This window comes from Corvus hawaiiensis, chromosome 5, assembly GCF_020740725.1.
Source record: "Corvus hawaiiensis isolate bCorHaw1 chromosome 5, bCorHaw1.pri.cur, whole genome shotgun sequence".
NCBI classification, from domain to species: domain Eukaryota; kingdom Metazoa; phylum Chordata; class Aves; order Passeriformes; family Corvidae; genus Corvus; species Corvus hawaiiensis.
The window spans coordinates 36,783,132-36,802,444 of NC_063217.1; the positions used below are offsets into that span (position 1 = coordinate 36,783,132).

At 34.7% G+C, this 19,313-nt stretch overlaps 2 protein-coding genes across 11 annotated transcripts in view; one reads left to right on the forward strand and one right to left on the reverse strand.

The window, feature by feature from the left end:
• The window catches only part of ASB5 (ankyrin repeat and SOCS box containing 5), a 40,505-nt gene extending 26,977 nt beyond the window's left edge, over positions 1-13,528 (forward strand). For 3 of the 5 annotated variants that reach the window (XM_048303907.1, XM_048303905.1, XM_048303909.1), the window contains 7 exons: positions 2,440-2,507; positions 5,915-5,994; positions 7,124-7,231; positions 8,626-8,776; positions 8,910-9,044; positions 11,076-11,267; positions 12,619-13,528. In XM_048303907.1, the coding sequence (XP_048159864.1) occupies positions 2,450-2,507; positions 5,915-5,994; positions 7,124-7,231; positions 8,626-8,776; positions 8,910-9,044; positions 11,076-11,267; positions 12,619-12,746 (852 nt within the window). In that variant the 5' untranslated portion in view covers positions 2,440-2,449 and the 3' untranslated portion in view covers positions 12,747-13,528. The remainder of the gene's footprint in view (positions 1-2,439; positions 2,508-5,914; positions 5,995-7,123; positions 7,232-8,625; positions 8,777-8,909; positions 9,045-11,075; positions 11,268-12,618) is intronic. The other 2 variants (XM_048303904.1, XM_048303906.1) reach the window with 1 other exon arrangement.
• Positions 13,529-15,942: 2,414 nt separating this feature from the next.
• The window catches only part of WDR17 (WD repeat domain 17), a 58,797-nt gene continuing 55,426 nt past the window's right edge, over positions 15,943-19,313 (reverse strand). For all 6 annotated transcript variants that reach the window (XM_048303899.1, XM_048303900.1, XM_048303901.1 and 3 more), the window contains one exon: positions 15,943-18,406. In XM_048303899.1, coding sequence (XP_048159856.1) covers positions 18,287-18,406 — 120 coding nt within the window. In that variant the 3' untranslated portion in view covers positions 15,943-18,286. The remainder of the gene's footprint in view (positions 18,407-19,313) is intronic.

A 19,313-nucleotide genomic window follows, 5' to 3' on the forward strand; every position in this document is an offset into this window, starting at 1 on the left:
TTGGCTGATCATAGTTATTATTATCTAAGGCTGAAATTTCAAAAGCTCAGAGCTCTCATAACCATAACTAAACTGTGCTTTTAGTGTACACTCTAATGTTTAAGTAGTCAGAAAAAAAAGATCAGCTATTAGAATGATTTTATAATTCAAGTATCAAAACTCTGTTTTTTAGTTCCTTAGTTATAAAATAGTATGAATGGATGATGTTCTGATATAGGTTCAGCAGGGGAGCTGAAGTATTCTTTTGTTATTGGGACAATACCATGAAAAAGGCAGTAGAAAATTAACAATGTTACAGTGAATTTATAGTTTGGATGACATCTTAAAGAGATCCTGCTAGACATGGAGATAGAAAAAATTTTGGATACTAACTCATTCACTGAATGCAACACTGGAATGGCAAACCTAATGTCTAGTCACGTAGTGCAGGTGCATTAGAGACAACTGTGTGGGAAAGTAGGTTTGTTTTGTATGATTTTTAGGAGTAGACAATTGTTGGCATTTACATTTGGAATGAAGTCCCCAAATTGTGAAAGGCTACATTATGATAAACATTGGAAAGTATATTGGTTTGAACCAATCAAGTTTTCATTGTTTGTATGCATATATATATATGTTTATGCATACAAGCTATATATATATATATATATTTAGTTATATGCTTATATAGTTAGAGAATTTTTAGATTGTTTGAAATATTGAAATGAAATATGTGAATGCCACTTGAACTACACCTTGTCTTTCAGACATATTTTAGTAATTTCTAGCCTAAATTCTGATTCTCTTGAAGTTCTTCAGTGTTGACTGTTGAAACTTCACTTATTAAAAAAAAGTGGCTTCTGTTTTTCTGGTCATATCTAATCATGGTAGTTAAGCATCATAGATGTATTTCTAAATGTTTAAATCCTTCATTGAAGATTTTTTTCAATATTTTTTATCATGAAATATCAATTAAGTAGTTGACATGCTTCTTTATCCTACAAGGGATTTAGACAAATGAGTAATTTTATAGTGCCACAGTAAAAATATGTTAGAACCTAATTAGATATACAAAATATCAGACACTTTCAACAATGGGAGTGAAGTGATTCTGTTGATCTTGGGACTTTGATGTTGCAGAGTTTTTCTCTTTTGTTATTGATCCTGTCTGTTGCTTCAGTTGCCAGGAGCTGAAGCACTCATAGTGCATCTTAAGAAATAAAACGTAACAGTCCTGGTCTTAATACATAGCGTTTGTTGGTTTTGCAGAAATAAATATTAGCTACAATGCTTTCCAAATACTCTGTGTTTCTCATCTCCCAGTAATGAGCTGTGTCAGGCTTCTATTTTCAGTTCTTCTTTGATGATAGTGCTTCTTCTGAGGACTGGGACTCAATCTGTCTAGCCGTAGAGCAGTAATTTTTTAAAGTGCTGAGCTCTGGTATGAATACTCTCCCAATGAAGTCAGTGAGAAGAATTTCATTTATTACAGTCCTTCTTTTGAAAATCTAACTTTTAATGTACTTTTTATACTGAGTTGGGGGTTGTTGTTTTGTTGGTTTTTTTGATTTTTTTTGGAGACTTCACAAATTTTTAAAAATAAATATGAAAGGAATGACATGACTGGAGGTAAAGACTGTTGTGAAAATATTTTTACTTAGCATTTTGCTACTATGATTATAATTGCAGGAATGACTTACAGATAATTGCAGGTAGAAGCAAAGGAATGAGGTCTGTAGGGAAATGTGAGGAAAAGAACATTAATGACTTAGAAATGAATCAAAGTCAGAATTGCACCTCCCTATTTTTGGACATTTTCACTGCTGAGAATAGCTACCAATGCCCCAATTCAACAACCAAAGAATATTTTAGAACATAATTGAAGGAATAGTGAACTACTAAAAGAAAAACACAGTTCAGGGTATAGATCAAACAACATTTGAAACATATTCAGAATATGTTTGCTTTTCTAGATGTGTTATGAGGAAGTAGTAAAATAATATAGGGATATTTGGCAGTGCTCTCCTTAAAATCTATGTACTGATACTTATTTTTGAGGATAAAAAACTGTATCTCTTTGCATGAGGTTAAAAAAGGAGGAGCTTGTCCTGCAGTTTATTCATGTCAAAGTTCTCTTGATTTTACTGTGAGTTTCTCTTGTGTTGAAATTCCAGTTAATCTGTCTTGGAAAGCCAGTGCACAGATGCTGGCCCTTTGAGAAGCTGTTATGTTAAAGAAAGAAATGTGAAAAACTGACAAAAAGGGCAGCAGTCCTTTACCATAAGAAACTGACCACTTGTACACACTCATATATTCAAAGCCGTGTTACTGAAGGCTGAGAGTTCGTATTACAGGGAGCTGCTGATCTCCTTCCAAACACAGCTGAAGTGTATTAAGAACAGGTCCAACTAGCAAGAGCAGAGGTTTTTTATTCTTATTTAATTTTTTTTTATTTTCCAGATTGAAAGAAATGAGTAGGATTTATAATTGCAGTTGGCTGGAAGTGCCATGGGGAGATGGAGATTTAGGTACTGTATAATAATTCATAATTTTTTTTTTTAACTTCACCTGTTAATGCAGTGAATCTATTGATTCTTTCTTGATAATGCTTACAAAGCAATGATGCTTTGTAATAGTTTGCCCTTCTGGTAAACTGTACATCAGAGAACTTGGAACTCATGTGGCTTCTATATATAGTTAGAAATACTTCGTATTCAGCATCATTCAGCATCAGTAGGGAATTAATGCATTATCAATTTTGGAATAGACCGTGTTTGCTAATACTGGTGCTACAGACACAATGAGTGAAAAAGTGTCCTTGTTTATATTTTTGTTAATATCTTCTAAGTGAGAGACATTGTAATTTGTAGATTAGCGGAAGGCAGTAATCTAGGCAAAGAATTTAAGAACATCTTTGATGTGTATTTATGATACATATTTATGTTGAGCATATTCTTGTCCCTGTGGTATTTAACAATGAATTACTATGTATATCAAGAAATCAGTTGGAATGTGAATTTTTTTTTTCCAAACTTGGTCAGCACAAAATAGTTCTGCAACATTTTGCTTTTAGATTTGTCAGTAGTAGAGATGATGCAGGTATTTTGCATTTAATAGATTTACCAGGAACAGCTGGCTGCTGAATGTCTCTGCCTGAAGATAGGGATATAAGGTGCGTCTAGGTGCAAACCAGAGCTTACAACAGGATCTGGCATCATTTGAGTATCAAATGCCACTGGAGTAATTAATAGACATTCTTCTGATCAATCCAAGATGGAAGGAGGTGAAGGAAATAAAGGTGAAAAATTGTTGCTTTCAGATCCTACCTGCATCTTTGTTTTGTTTATACATGGCTACAAAAATGTCTGAAGTGTAAGTGTATTTAATGGGCATAAAAGCTTCATAACTCTTACAATTTTATATGTTTTTCCATATAATCAGTTAAGTGTCTTTTTTTTTCTTTCCATTGAGTAGGATAAACTGTCAAGAGAGAGATGTTCTCATCTATAGAGACAGGGTGACAAAATACCAAAAGCAACCTCTAAATACAGATTTAAATTTGAGGAATTTTTTGCAGCAGCTAGAAGGAGAACTTAATGGATCTTGTTAATTTGAATTAGAACAACTTGAGTGCTCATTCAGATACTACTGCAGAAGAAGTAAAATAATGATTACACACACCCAAATTACAGTAGAATAAATCTATCTGAGCTTATTGGGATGACAAATACTGATGATTTGTCAAAATTGGGTCACTTGAAGGTTTCTGAGCTCAAGTTGGTTTTTTTAATGTAAAATAACCCTTAAAATCCCAATCAGTTTGTGTGTGGGGTGGTTTTGGTTGTGGGTGTGGGCTTCGTGGGGTTTTTTTGGGTTGGTTTGGTTTGGTTTTAGGTTTTTTTGTTACTGTTTTTTGGTTTTGTTGTTGTTGTTGTTTTGTTTGGGTTTTTTTGTTGTTTTGGGTTGTTGCTGGTGGTGGTATTGTTTTGGTTTGTTTGGGGTTTTTTTGTTTGGTTTGATTTGGGTTTTTTTTGCTTTGTTTTTTTTTTTTTTTTATTCTGACTATCAATAAGAATTTCAAAACATTACATTAAATAAACCTGAAGTAAAAAGTACAGGGAATAATGTGTATGTACAGGCACACACAGATGACCAGAGCTTAGTGCAAATAATTCTGACAGAGTATTGGAAGCTGGGTCTTCCCAATAGCACATCTACTGCCACAGATGAAAGAGTACGAGGAGCTCCACACATACAGGATACCCTGACATAATAAAAATCTCACTGCTTTTTTAACATCAGGCTTATAAAGCCTTTCTCTCATATTTTTAAACTTCTGTGATCAGCTTTATGTAGTCTTATGATAATTAAACTAATCATCTCTGCTTTTGTTTTGCCAAGTTTTTGATCTCAGTAATATTCAGTAATGCTGAGTCACAAAGTGCACTGTGTTCTCCAAGATGCAGTCATATGTCTGTGTGTTAGTCTCGTTCAGTAACACCAGTAGGAAAATGGAGGTTTTATCTACATTTTCCTATTGTGCACTATTTCATATGTTTTTAACTATGCCCTGATTTCTTTTCAGGTTGAGTAGCCTTAATCTTTTCATCATTCTTGATGTGATATGAGGGGGCTGTTTATAGTAAACAAAAGTGTACTTTCTGAAACAGAAAGTTCTGGCCAGAAGGAGTCCAATAGGAAGCAGAAACAGGGTCTATTTCTGGGGTGCAGTTATCTTAGTGCTTAGGCTGATGATTGCCAGTGATTGAGCAACAACCTTCTCATTTCAGATTCATCGCGTTGTCAGTAAATGCAGTGGCTGGCTCTGTAGGCAGTGCCTGTCCATAACAAAGTCAAACCTGCACTCATGGAAGAGTCATCTGCCAATGTTAGCAACTCATCATTCCAGGCTAATTCTCTCTATGTTTCTTCAGGAATTTGGGCAGCTTGATATAACTCACACAAATGATTGTATTAGTATTTTACAGTTCCAGTGATTTTGTTCTTAGAGGAATAAATACTGATAATTCATAATACATTTTGAAGTTGTTTCTTCCTTGCACAGCTTCTCAAAACTGGATTTTCAAAATTCATCCAATAAATCAATATCAGCTCTGCCTGCAGCCTTGGCTGGCTAGAAGAGACCTGTCAGTGTCCAGTCTTCTAGTGGAAAGGGCAGGTCCTTCAGCAAGAGCTTCAGGATGTCTCTGGAAGCTGGGTTGCAAGTTATGGTGGGGGGGGGGGGGGGGGGATGTGTGTGAAGGCAGGGTTGTTGTTGGGTTACTACTTTCTTTCACTTTTCTCTTTTGGGGGTGATAAGTAAATGAAAATAAACACCAAACCTTTACAGTAAACATAGCTAATGATTTTTAAGCCTAATAGTTTATGGAATGAAAACTTTATATCTTATTTCTACTATAGTAATTTTTTTACTGTGATTCTCACTGTATTTCTCTCCTTGCACTTATGTAGTAGCTTCAAATTAATCTCACCATACAAAAAGATTTCCACACTGATTTTCATATACACCAGCTTCTTTGTGACTTCTTCAGTCAGCTTTGCATCTGGTTTAAGTTCAAATAATGCCTATATTCCAACTACGAAGTTTAATTACTTGTATTAAAAATGAGCAATGCAAAAATAGAAGTGGAATATGGTAATTAATGAATTTATTAAATCAGATTACTGATATAAATATCTTAGTATTTTGTTCTGTGGAACACATAATCATTTATTAGAGATGTTTACAGTTCATTATAGAGCACTTTTTTATTATTTAGAAACTGATCATTTGAAATACAGTCTCTAAAGAGGAAAAATTAATTTCATAGGACAATTGACTTCATTCTGTGCATCATATTTTCTGCTTTGCTCTGTGCATTCTAAAGCCTTTCTAATTCATATGGTTTATTCAATAACTGTTGTTATTATATAGGTTCTTGGGCAGATCGCTCACCTCTGCATGAGGCGGCCAGTCAAGGACGTCTTCTTTCTCTAAAGACTTTATTGTCACAGGTGAAGGCTCTGTTCTTACAATTGCTTTCATTTTTGTTTAATTTCTCAGCATAGATTATTAACACAGATTTAGTATGCTTTGTTTTGCTTTTTTCACTTGAATTTTTCAGAGCAATACATATTTAGGAATTTTTCATATTATAATATATAAGCTAGTATTTAAAATATTTTCTCTGTATGTTCCTCCCCCCCCCCCCCCAAAAAAAAAAAACAACCAAACAACCCAACAATCAAAGTTGTGAAGTTGTGTCTAAATTTATGTCAGTCTTCCGGTCTTGCAAGGTATAGATCAATATAGTTTCACTGCTTTAAGCCTTTGGGTAAATAAAGCTAGTCAGGAAGATACTAGTTAACAGGAAGAATCCCTGAAAGATTATGGGTTCTGCATAGTTGTCATTTAAAAAAAAAAAATTGTTAATAGCAAAGGGAGATACTGTAAATGCTAAATTTTAATATTGCAGAACTGATCCATTAGCTATTTCGATATTGAAATTATACTACAGAATACAATTGATGAGAGCCAGTAAATAAAATTGTTCATTCTTAAGAATCAAACTACATCTACTGGAAAAAATTTCAAGGGCTTGGTGATTTTATCAATCCAATAAGTGGTTTCTTTGCTAAAATTCATAGCTTTGGATATTTCAGACCTTAAGTTAGAGGATGATAAAATAACAGGAGAATTTAGACTCAGGTCATCATGGGGTTTTAAACATCACCAAGAGTGGAGATGCACCATCCTCTCCCTCATCTGTTTCAGGGTTTCACTGTCCCCCAGTTAAATTTTTTTCCATATAGCTGCTTGGAATTAGCCATGTTCTGACTTGGGTCTGTTGCCTTTTGCCCTGTCACTGTGCATCGAAAGAGTCTGTTCCCATCTTCTTTATACCCTTTATATTTTATGCCTATTTCTGATTAAAAAAGAAAAAAAAGAAGAGCTGAGAACTTTTATTCTGTTATGCACTGATTCATGAAAGATTCTTTCTATGCTCACTGAGGATTTACTTATTGCAAGTTGAGTTTTAAGCCTATTTAGAGCACTGTAAAGTATTAATTTGAACAGTAGTGTGAGGAAACGACTTTTAATAGGTTTTGTATGATCTTTAAATGCCATTCACATCTATTCTAGGGGTACAATGTAGACACACTAACAATTGACCAAGTAACTCCACTTCACGAAGCCTGCCTGGGAGATCATGTAGGATGTGCAAGAATCCTCCTTGAAGCAGGAGCAAATGTAAGGCTTTGGTTTTGTTTTCTTTTACATGAAGTCCAATGCTAACCTTGGCTTAACTGAGAAGGATATATTCCTTGATTTTAATGTAATTGGTCTCTACTTACCCAATTGGCTGCGTTCATCTCATGTAATTACAGCTGCCATCTGAATGCTGGCAAATGAAAGTGATGGGCAGTCACAGAGACAGTAATGAGTCGGGGTGAATCTGTTAGCAGTATTCATTATGATATTTCTCTTCTAAAATATGAAACCCATTCCTCCACTTGACTGGGTTCCTCTGGCTTTGAGTGGCTTTCAGGAGACTGTTCTTTTAATCTTCAAAATGTCTGCTGTCACACTGTACCTGTGTGCTCTTAAAATTCTTTGGTCTAAGTATAAAAAAGCACTAAAGCACTGTCTCTTTTCTGTACTCCTAACATAGACTGTCTTACCTTTTATCCCAAAACAAAACTGGGACATTATAGATCACTTTCACTGCAATGTCTGTTGACATCAGAATTCAAGTCCATAGCTTCCCAGATCTCTGATCTTTGTAATGGAAATATTTATTGTTCTTAAAATTCAGGTTTGAGAAGCATGTAGAAAATGTCTGTGTTACTACAGAGAAAGAGAAAAGATACATAGATTTTTCCAAAACCAATTTCCCCCTACTTTAGGTAGCACAAGGATTCTAAGGATACAAAACTACAGGAAAAAATTTCATTTTCCCACCTGATTTATTTTTAGTATTTTTAATTGTTTTGGTAGGTTTGGGGGGTGCATGAAAGAAGATAGGCCAGAGTCCTGGAAGGACCCTCTCCTCATACCTGTGCTCCTTTCTTTAGTATTATTAGCCCTCACAAAGTTGCCTACTTTGTCTCCTTACTCTCTCACGCTGGAAATACTCAGTTGAAGAGTGAGGTGATGAGGTTGGTATTAAAACAGTAGGCTTATGCTATTAGCTTTGTCTCCATCCTGTGAAATATCACTTCAACCTGGAGACTAAAACTATCAAAGAAAATGGCAAATAATGCTCACATTTAATATGGAGTTTGCATTCTTGCCAGAGCTGTGGAGAGAAGATCCCTTTATCCCCTTACTATGTGAAGTGTAGATTTTCTGTATCAGTGAAACAAGCTCAGTGCAATGGCTTTTGAAAATTATTTACTGCCCAGACATCAATATATGCTCTTTAGTATTCCAGGTGTATTTATCCAACATAGTTTAACTAGAAAAACAGTAAACTAATTTCAACTGAGCAGCATGGTAAGAGGAAGACAGTAGCACAGGGACTGGCCAGTTGTTATTTGACCTAGTACTTTTCTTTTTGTATTTTATGCAATTTCTAACTATTTCCTGTTTAGAAATCTACCTTTCTTTCAATTCTGTTCATAAATAGATTTTATATATCCTAGGTAAATGCTACAACAATTGATGGAGTGACACCTTTATTTAATGCCTGTTCGAGGGGCAGTGCAGCATGTGCTGAGCTCCTGTTACAGTATGGTGCCAAAGCTCAGTGGGAGTCCTGTCTGCCATCACCAACACATGAAGCAGCCAGCAGAGGTAAGAAACTACTTCCTGAATAAACGTGGAGCAGTTGAGCAATGTCTCAGTAACAGGGTTAAGCAATGTGTGTGGTTTTGTCCATGAGACAGCATACTGAAGTCGAGCAAACTGTCATGCTTTGTACTGACAGGTCACAGTGAATGTCTGGAGGTACTGCTATCCTGGGGTATAGATGTTGACCAAGATCTTCCTCATTTAGGAACACCTCTGTATGTAGCTTGTGTTTCACAGCAGATCCATTGTATTCGAAAACTTCTTTATGCAGGTATGTCATGATTTAAATAAATATATGGCTGGTCTGTAAAATAAACATATTGTACTCACCTTTGAAGTCAGCTGTGCTCAGTCAACTGAACTGGAACCCTTGCTTGCAGGGCTCTACTTCAAACTTTATGCTGATTCATGTTTTCTTATAATAACTTAGTATATCTTATTTTTTGGTGCTCTAGTAAGCATATGAGGAAAAAAGGAAGCAAGACTAGTAAGAATGTGTGTTCAAAATTTTCAGCACATACTGCAGCTTTATTGATACTAATTTTCTGTAGGAAAAACGGGTAAAAAACTAGTTTTGAGAAATTTTACATAATAATCATTGAGATTTCAATTGAACTATTTTAGCAATGTAGTCCCAATTGCTTTCATTTTTCAGCAAGTTCTGATTGATCTTTTCATGAGACATAGAGGCTGAGTTGCAGAGGGAAGAGGTGAGGTAAAAGGCATCTGATCCTAAATTTCAGATTATTTATTTAATCAATGGGTAAGAGATGTTGAAGGCTCGCTCTGTTTCAGCACAAGTCCAGGGACACAACTGGCATAGCTCAAAGACAGTTTGCTGTGTTTCAGGCATCTACATACAGGCTTTTGCATCCTGCAGAACAAGGAGTTAAAATCTATATATGAATAATTCAGCCTTGCTATCATTGCACCAAAATAGTTTTTCTACTTGATTGCATGTTATATTTAGAACTTAAACAAGCAGTTAAAGTGTTTCTCATTGAGTCCATCTCCTTGGATGATTAATTATCCTATGTCGTGATTTTTTGTGTTTAAGAACAGCAAAAGTATAATTAGCATATTTTGGGATTCAAATGCTACCATACAGAAAAAACAGTAACAGAAAGGCATACATTGGTTGCTGCCCTGAAGTAGAAATGGCTATGTAAATTGAGAATATAAGTAACTACTTATGTAAATCTAAATTTTTTCATATTTTATCAGTTTGTGAGAATGTATTAGAAGTTGAAAAGCAGATAGACAATGAAATAAGCAAGACAATGGTACTGCAGAAGCATGCTCAAATTGTTAATATTAAGAACAGTGAATTATTCAGATTTCAGATCTAATTTCTAGATTTGTGACATTATTAAATTATTTTACTCAAATGAGCATTTAAAATGCAAAAGGTGTTGATTCAGGGAGTACAGTTGATACAGAAGGCAACTGTATCACCTGTGTTTTGGTCCCACAAAAGGTCAGTAAGAAGTCTGAAGAAGGCTAGGTTTTAGGTGAACCAACAGCTTGCCTGTAAGGGAAATTCTTCCATACTAGCTAGTTTAGTTTAACTCTCATATGGATTTATTTTTCTTGAATATGAATGAATTGTTACAAATTAATTTAGTCCATTTAAATTTAAAATACGTTAACAATTCCCTATTAATGTAAAAGTGTAACAATTAGAACCCATGGATTGGGAGAATTAATGGTTTGGGGTTTTTGTTTCCTGTTAGCTTTCTTGACTGTGTATCTCACCTTAATTAAAATTAAAATTAATTTATAGGTTAATAAATAAAGGTTGGATGGGATGGGAGTTTATTTCAAACCCTTTGCTAGTTCTGACATTCGAAAAATTATAAAGCATCCAAGATTTCTTCTTGAGTTGATGTACTCACAAAAATATGTGTACAAAACTTCAGTCTAGTGATTTTTTTTTTTTTAAGACCTAAATAAGGAAAGTATGTTTTTTATGTAGTGAAAATTTTCTTAAATGTGTACAAAAAGTGCTTTTTAATGATTAGGCAACAATGATGCTCATGTTACCTGGTTGGTACCTGATACATTTTTATCTGGTTGTATTTAGGTAAAAAAACCTAGGATTAAAAAAAAAAAACCAAAAACATACAAAACACTGATGTGATTAACTATAGTTCTATGCAATGAAATTAAGAAAGTGGCTAAATGCACTGTGGCATTCCAGGCCAGTGGTGGTTTTTGTTTGTTTTGTAGCCTCGTCTTTCTTACTCAATGGCAAATTTAATTAATTTCTTCTTACATCTCTTTATGTGCATCTACCCACCAGGTGCCAATGTGCAGAAAGGAAAGCATTTGCAAACTCCACTCCACGCTGCTGCCCAGCATTCTAGTACAGAGATTGTAAACTTACTCCTTGAATTTGGGGCAGACATAAATGCCAAAAATTCAGATTTTGAGAGGCCTGTTGATTTAGCTGCCCCAAGCAGTTTAGTGGAGAGACTACTGCTGTTTCATGAAGGTAAGTTTACACGTTTATATTTGAAACCGCAACTTGTATTATTAAAAAAACCAAACCCACATATTATTAACAGCCCAAACAACCCATGATATAGAAGGTAACACTGTGCTTTATGAAATGAATACATGAGCATTCAGGTAATTTCCTTTCTAACTATAAACATACTCAGCAATGTTTAGCCTCAGGCCAGAGCCCATTGATCAAGCAGCATCAGAATTTGTACAAGCTGAAAAAGTATCGTCATATGTTTATTGGGTGTTTACAGAAGTAGACATTAAAGCTACATTTTTATTGGTTTTTACAGACCTTGTTAAAAAGAAACAGAGTATTTAAGTTTCAGGTTAAAATATATTTCATTTTCGTCAGCTGTCATAATATTTTTAAATATATATTTTATGTGCATATAAAGCGAATTATTTTGATTGTGGGCAAAAAGTGTAAGAAGTTTAATTTTCTAAATTTTCTTTACAAAATTATGAAAACCTGAGAAATAGGAGACTAAAGAGTCTAGAGTCCCTCAAACCTCTTAAAGGTCTATCTTCTTTGGAGAGAGAGAATATTCCAAAGGGAAGTGGATTTGTTCAGACTGACCTATGTATAATGTAAAAATAAGCCACAAGAGAAAGAAACTATTTTAATAACCATGGGTATCTCTTTAGAGGTGAACTGACAAGTGACACTGATTCATGTTTTCCTCCAAAAAACCACTCTGTAGTCTGAGTGCTATTAACAAAACCCCTCTAAAAACTGTATGTTTTCACAAATTTACCAAGACTAGTAATGTTTTTAAAAGTTAGAGCAAAGAAAAAAATTACATGGCATGAACCATATACAGGTTTATTGTCCAGAGAAAATAGCAATGTTCATTTTGAAGGAGTGGGGGCAGAGTGATGAAGACATTAACTAGTAAGACCACTAAATATGGTCCAGGATCTCGGGGTATTTTGCCTGCTTATTCTTGTTGCAGTGATGCATTGGTAGTGCAGCTGGTAGTGCTGTAGCAGGTATGTAACCTGTACTGTGAATAAAATCCAAAACAACAAGTCTGCAGTTTTTAAAGTTATTGACATCAGATATTTTCTGGGAGCTGTTTTTTCATTTAAAAAAACTGACCTTGTCTTGCTTTCTTTAGTATTTCCCTAACTATTTTTAAGGTTTAAACAGCCCCAGTCTTTATCTTTGAGGGGAGAAAGGCAATGAAGGAAAGGGAATGAAGAAAAAGGCCAAATTTGCAAAATGTGAATTTTTTTTTTGTTTTCTTTAGAAATCCCATTATTGTGCAAGACTGTTGTAAAATAAATTGCTGGCTTTTATAGTTGTACAATTAAACTCCTTTCTTTATTGTTTGCAGCCACACCATCCTCTCTTTGTCAGCTCTGCCGACTATGTATCCGAAATTACATAGGAAGAGCTAGACTGCATCTTGTTCCACAACTCCAGTTGCCAACAATACTTAAGAATTTCTTACAGTACAGATAACATAGTAATTAATCGTTAGAAACTTAAATATAGCGAGTACTTTTTCTTCTCTCTGTTCATTGTACATTTTATCTAAAGAACTGCTGGGCAGAAAAAAAAAAAGCCTTTTGCGTATTGCTTAAAAAAATTGTATCTTTGACACCTGGTGTTGGTAATGTAATAGTAATTGGGAGCCATTCAGCAACTAGTGCCAAGGTGCTAATCCAGCTGAATTGAATAAGTGTGCTGATACTCTGGGACATGACTGTATAACTTTATCTTAACCTTTAATAGCTTTAGTGCTGTTAACTTTAATTGTGTTTATGTTTTTAAAATCTGTTTGACACACCTGAACCACAAAGAGTTTCTTCATTATTAGTATTTAAGTTTTTCCACTTGGAGTCAGTATTTTATGTGTTTTTAAATTTCTGTTGTTCATGTACCTAAAAATACTTAGTGATGGGTGCACTATATACATTGATAAGAATAAAACAATTAGACGTCAATTCTTTTTTTCTTTTATATAGACAACTCATTAATCACAGTGAGAAACTTTCTTTAGTCTTCCTCATTGCCTGTGCTGTGAATTGTAATTAAACTGATATGAATATAACCTCAATTTTTTATAGAAATCTGTTTATTGGTACAATTAGTAACTTATTTCTCAAAAATCTTAATGCAGAGATTCTTTTGATCTCCTCTTGTAAAACAGAATTATATGGGCACTTCCCTTATCTTTTCGTAACAGTTCTGTATCATAAGCGTTTAATGAGCATATTAAATAATTATTTTAATGTATAGTATCTGGGAGGTTTCTGAAGGTATATTGTGGAGATGCGGATACTGAATCTTCAAGCTCAAGTTTAGGAGGTGAATACAAGGTTTTCAAAAAAGTCAGTTTTCTTTATCAGGATGGGTACAGCTCACGAAAGGACATTACTTCTCTTACTACCTGTTTTGTCAACATTTACCCAGCTCCAAAACTCCTATTGAAAAATCTCAGAATACTCTAGCAAGCATTTCTGTGAAAAGGTTGAAATTATGTTGCTCAACTCTAGCCAGAGACAGAATGGTGACAGACCCAAGAGATAGTAGAAAACCCTAAGGCTTTGCTCATGCCCTTGAATTTTGATGATTGTGATCTGAACAGATGAAAATGCAGTGCTCCTCCTTTCCTTCTTCTCATTCTCATCTGTTCCTTTGAGAACAGAGTACTTTCTCAGTGACTGATACTCAATTTCTGCAAACCAAAGCATGGGACACCTGAAAACTTGCCATTTGCCCTTGGTGATTCACTCTCTTCCGTTCCTTTTCAGTGACTCCTTTCAGTATTTATGTTCCTACTGGAAAGATGCTAAGTGAGGAACTAACTATAGAGGAAGCTTTCACAAAGAGGAATGCTTACTCAGTTGCTAAATTATATGCACCTAATAAAAAATGCAGCTGTCTTGACACCATGTTAAATAACCTTAATTTGTTTCTGTTCCCTGCAAGAACTCTAGTTAGGGGTCTTTTCTGGAGTCCTTGTAAAGGAAATTCAAATGCAAATATGAGGAGAGGCTTAGGAGTCCATCATATCCTGAGTCTGTACTGGAGTGAGTCTGTTGGTTTTGGTTTTCATCCAGAAAGTAGCAATTTGTGTTTTTAGTACCATTACTGTGTATTACTTTGACAGACAAGCCAACTTTGAACTGCCAAGCCAACCACGGCACTGTTGAACTTCTCCATGTAGAATGAGCTCATTTAGATCCTCACCTTCAGGTGTACACATCGCTTTTCAAGCTTGATTCAGACAAAGTGGCAAAAAGCTCTCACGTTACATACACCGATATCAGATTGAAGCAAAGATTCTGCAAAACACCTGTTCGGAACACAACTAGATAATGTTAAAAGTTTTGCTGAGAGTCACATCAGAGTCCAACCCATCTCATTGCAAATAGGTGTGTTCATGCTCTTGTGGCATTTGCAATATCTATTTCCACTGTTCCCCCTGATTCCTGCCACCATCCAAAGAGCAAACAAGACCATCTTTGTGGTTTACAGGTATTTGGTACTATTTTTTCTGTAATTATACAGAATAGGAGACTAGTCAGAAAAAACTGGGTTGTGGTAATACCATTACTTTGATCTCAGGCAAGAGGCACTCTTCAAAATAAACTCCCGTCTTTTCCTAACAGATAATTATGTGAAAATTGAGTTAATTTTGGCAAGCTGAGCCAAGTTGGATGGGGCATTGCTTCTGTTACTATGTAACAGGGACAAACAAAATAGGGAATGGATGTGGCTGGCCCGGCAGGATTACATACTGGAACAGGTCTCTGGCAGGTCAGAGCACGCTACTGCCACATACCAAAACACAGAGCAATGAAATACCTGGTGCTAGTGCTTGGTAAAATCCCTTCCAAAAATGATCCCTTTTTTAGCCAGAAATGAAAGGAAACAGGTTCGTTACTGTTCTCATGTTGTGAGGGCCCTATTCCAATGTGGCTCTGGTGGGTTGAATTCTTAGTATGAAATAAATGTTAAGTAATATATTAAAATATTAGGAACAGGATCTGAAGCAAACATTGACCCAGGTCAGAGCAATTTTAAAGACTGTTACAATTTTAAGCTTACAAATAAGCTCTTATTAAATGAATTTTTAAAAGTCTTCTAAGGCATTTTCAGAAAAAAAAAAAAAAGTAGTGTAATATGTCAATTCTGGAAAGAAATCCAGCTGTGGAATCCTGTAGGCTTGCTGAAAGTGTTCCAGAGACCCACAGGAGGTACAGGGCTGAGAAAGCACGTGGAATACAAGGTTCTCCTTGTGTTTCTCCTGGGGCTGCGGGGCCACTCGGCTCCGGCCACAGGCAGCACAGCATCACTGGCCCAGCCTGGTGGGAGCCCTGCGCAGGGTGGAACAAACAGGGCATCATTACAGTCCAGCAACATGGATTTAAAGTGCCAGATCTCCTATCTCAGACTGCAGCTGCCAGTGAAGCTGTCTCTGAAGCTTATAAACATATCAATACTGTTGGACAGATTATTTCCACAGAAAAATTGATTTGGTTTCGCAGGGATAAAGTGATGTTAAACTTAACTGAGATTTAATAGTGAAAGCTGGAAAGCTTTTAACTGGATTTAATTTAATAATTTTACTGGAAAGCACTAGCTGTGTAGCTTGATATGTTTCTTCATTCAAATGGAAATAGGACTTTTACAGAGGAGTCAAACAGTCTTTTGAAGACAAAGTATTCTTTAATATTAAGGGGGAGATATCTGTATTTGACTTGCTGTACTAGACAATGAAGCTACATATTAGCAAACAATCTGAAATTATTTTTGAAAATAATTTTTGAACCCGTTGACAGTTGCAACCACAGCTGTAACAGCAGATACAATGACAACCTTTTCTGCATATTCCCCTCACTCACCACTGTACAAAACTTTAAAGAAAATGCAACCTCATGTTATTCACAATGATTTTTATCTGATGGATCCCCAGTATAAAAAACACCTTTGACTTTGTTTTTGTATTTTTGTAATGAAAGAATTCTTAAACCTCACTCTATAATTTAAAGAGGGAGTACATTTGCCCAAGATTTCATGTTAAGGCACAATTTATGTGCAACACATTGATGCAGTTATACTACATATTGTAAGATATTTTAACTGTGAAATATTAGTAAAAATCCTTACACTACAACAAAAGATTTTAAATATAGTAGAATGGCAGTTGAGTCAATGCTTTAGATCCCAATCATCAGTCATGGGGCTGCATGTTCAGTTCTTACCTTTGCTCTCCACCTCTGCATCAACAATTTCATATACCAGGTTGTAAGATTTCTGTGCTAAAAGACAGATGGTCTTTCATTTGACAAAAGCAAGATCAGATGCTGACTGATCAAAAACTATGAATTTTAACTTCTGAAACTGAATTCTTCTTCTGCAAGCTCCATGGAGTAAACAAAGGAAAAACATTTTCAAAGAATATCTGCAGAAAGTAAAACATTAGGTTCCAGCACCCACGTACGTACAAAAATGGGGTTTTAGGTTGCAAAACAGCTGAGCATTCCCTCTGCCCAATATATTCTTACACTAGAAACCCTGCAATAATACTCCAGAACGTTGCCAGAATGAAATTTTACCATTTTGAAGAGGGAGGAAAAAAACAACAACCGGGATTTTTAATTTCTAATCTCCATTCCACCTTTCCAGCATGGTGGCATTGTTATTTCTATAGTTAAATGAGGGCATAGCTTACCTCTATATTGAGGATTGTTTGATAAGATCTGCTAAATAGATACCTGATACTAATTCCAGTTTTATACAAGTTGCTATAGAAATAATTCTGCCAATTTTTAATTGCAGCCTCATTTCATGTAACTATCAGGAATTTAAATAAATTTTAAAATTTATTTTAAAGCAGCAGCAAAAAATGTAAGAACAGGTAAAGCAGATTTCTGCTTATGTGCCATCAATTAAGCTAATAAAGAGTACTGTAACCAAGGCATCTTTTCCACAGGTGAGCAATTCTAAGAATTATTAATAAGAATAATAAGTATAATATTTGCCTAATAATTAAATTCTGTACTATACACAGCTTTAAAGTTTAAATATTTTTAGTATTCTATTGCCATAACAATTTTTCCATTTGAGCGTAGATTTAGTAAATAAAAATATATATGCACAAGTATTTACTGCTGGTCTGTCATACTATATGCATGTTTATAACTAATACAAAATGTAAAAAGAAAACAAGCATTTTAAATGTACATAGCATAGTTAAATAATTTCAATAAATTTTCTATTTGTTCCTTACAAAGCCTTTTTAAAAAAAAAAAAAAAGTTTATAAAGAGTTTTTAGCCTCCAGTGAAAGTATAAGGGGGAATGTTGCCAAAGATGATCCTATTAGAAAATATAATTTTGTAATCTAGATAATTTAAATAAATAGATAATAAATAGATAATCTAAACAAAACATAAGTGAGCTTCTATTTCTACTGCTGTTAAAGCACAATAGCAAGTGGATGAAAAAAACATCTACTCTTTAAATTTTACTTTTGCTGTAGAACCCTGTGTGTAAAATTAGTTCAAATTAAAAAGGGGGACAGTGTGAAACAGCCACAATATTTCAGTCATTCTAAAAACAGGTTATAGTTGCTATCAATAAAGTAATTCTATTATTATATTATATATTTGGAAGTGTGTTTATGGGTTTCACGGTTTGTTATCAATATTTTGGTAATGTGTAGATAGTTGCTTACTTTACAAAGCATCTATTCACACAGAGGTGACAAAAATAATTGTCTGATGACAATATTCTTATTAAAAAAATGACATGGCTATATATGAAATTAGGACTTTTTCTTTGGATTATCAAATAACTTTTTTCTTTGGATTCTCAACAAACATTTGTATAGAAATCCTTTTGTTCTCATTTTACAATTTTCAAAGTTCAAGTAATTGACCTTCAGGAGGAATCAACTACGACCTTTCTGTCCTTTGACAATCAAGGTTAAATCAGCATTAACCCCCAGAGTGTTATTTTAAGCACGATAAAGTACAGAGGAAACACCTCATCAAAATGGGTTAAGTCGTATTCCTGTTCCTAATGGTGAAAAAGGATTCACTTTGGCCCACATCAAAGCATCATTCAGTGAAATAGCAGATTTTCCATCTTCGAGAAAGAACACAGGACCCTGTAAAGCAAAAATGTTTGGGAAGGGAAAGAAAAAGAAATTACACATGTATTGTATAAAGGCCACCACAACAGAAAGCACATTTCATCTGAGGAGAACATAAAAACCATGTTCAGACCTGTCATCTAAGTTCATGCAAAAATTTTACCCCCTGACTTAAAACTCTGGTAACAGCTACACATTATGAATTGAGGGCACTTATGTTCCCAAATCTGTCAACACAGCATTTCAAAATATTTAAATGTTTAGTTTGATGTATTTTATTGTTATTTTATATATGCTTGTCAATTATTCCAGAGTTAAATTTAGCCTGAATTAGAAACTGAGGTAACAAGCATTTTTCTTCTGAATAATGTCCGTATTTCATCATTGTCTCTGCTGATCTATGCTTTTTCCTATCCACAAAAAACCCCCTGATATAATGCCTCCATGAATTGTTTGAAAACAGTCTACAGGGAGTCTACAGAATAATTTGAAATATTCACTATGAAAAGGACAAAATACTCATTCATCTGATAGAAAAAGAGTTATTTGCTAATTTATTAATTTGACAAAATCTGCTCTCAAAGCTGCAGTTCCATTTCAGTGCTTTCTGAAAGAGTTATGCTCTCAAACTTGCTACATAAAACTTGTAAACCCATACAAGTAGGCTGCTCTACTTTAGTATTAATTAATTTTGACTTTTGAGCTGATCTGCATGTTTAAAGCCATGACTCCTAACGTATGCTAATCCAGAAATAAGTATCCTGTAGATGACAAGCTGGTGACACCATATTTGGTATTCTTGTTGAATGGATTATAACAGTGGCAGCTTTACATGGCTGTTAGCAAATGTTGAGAGTACAGCCATAGACAGAGACCACTGATCTAATGTGGAAGTGTTGAGAACAAGTTTTTTTACACTGAT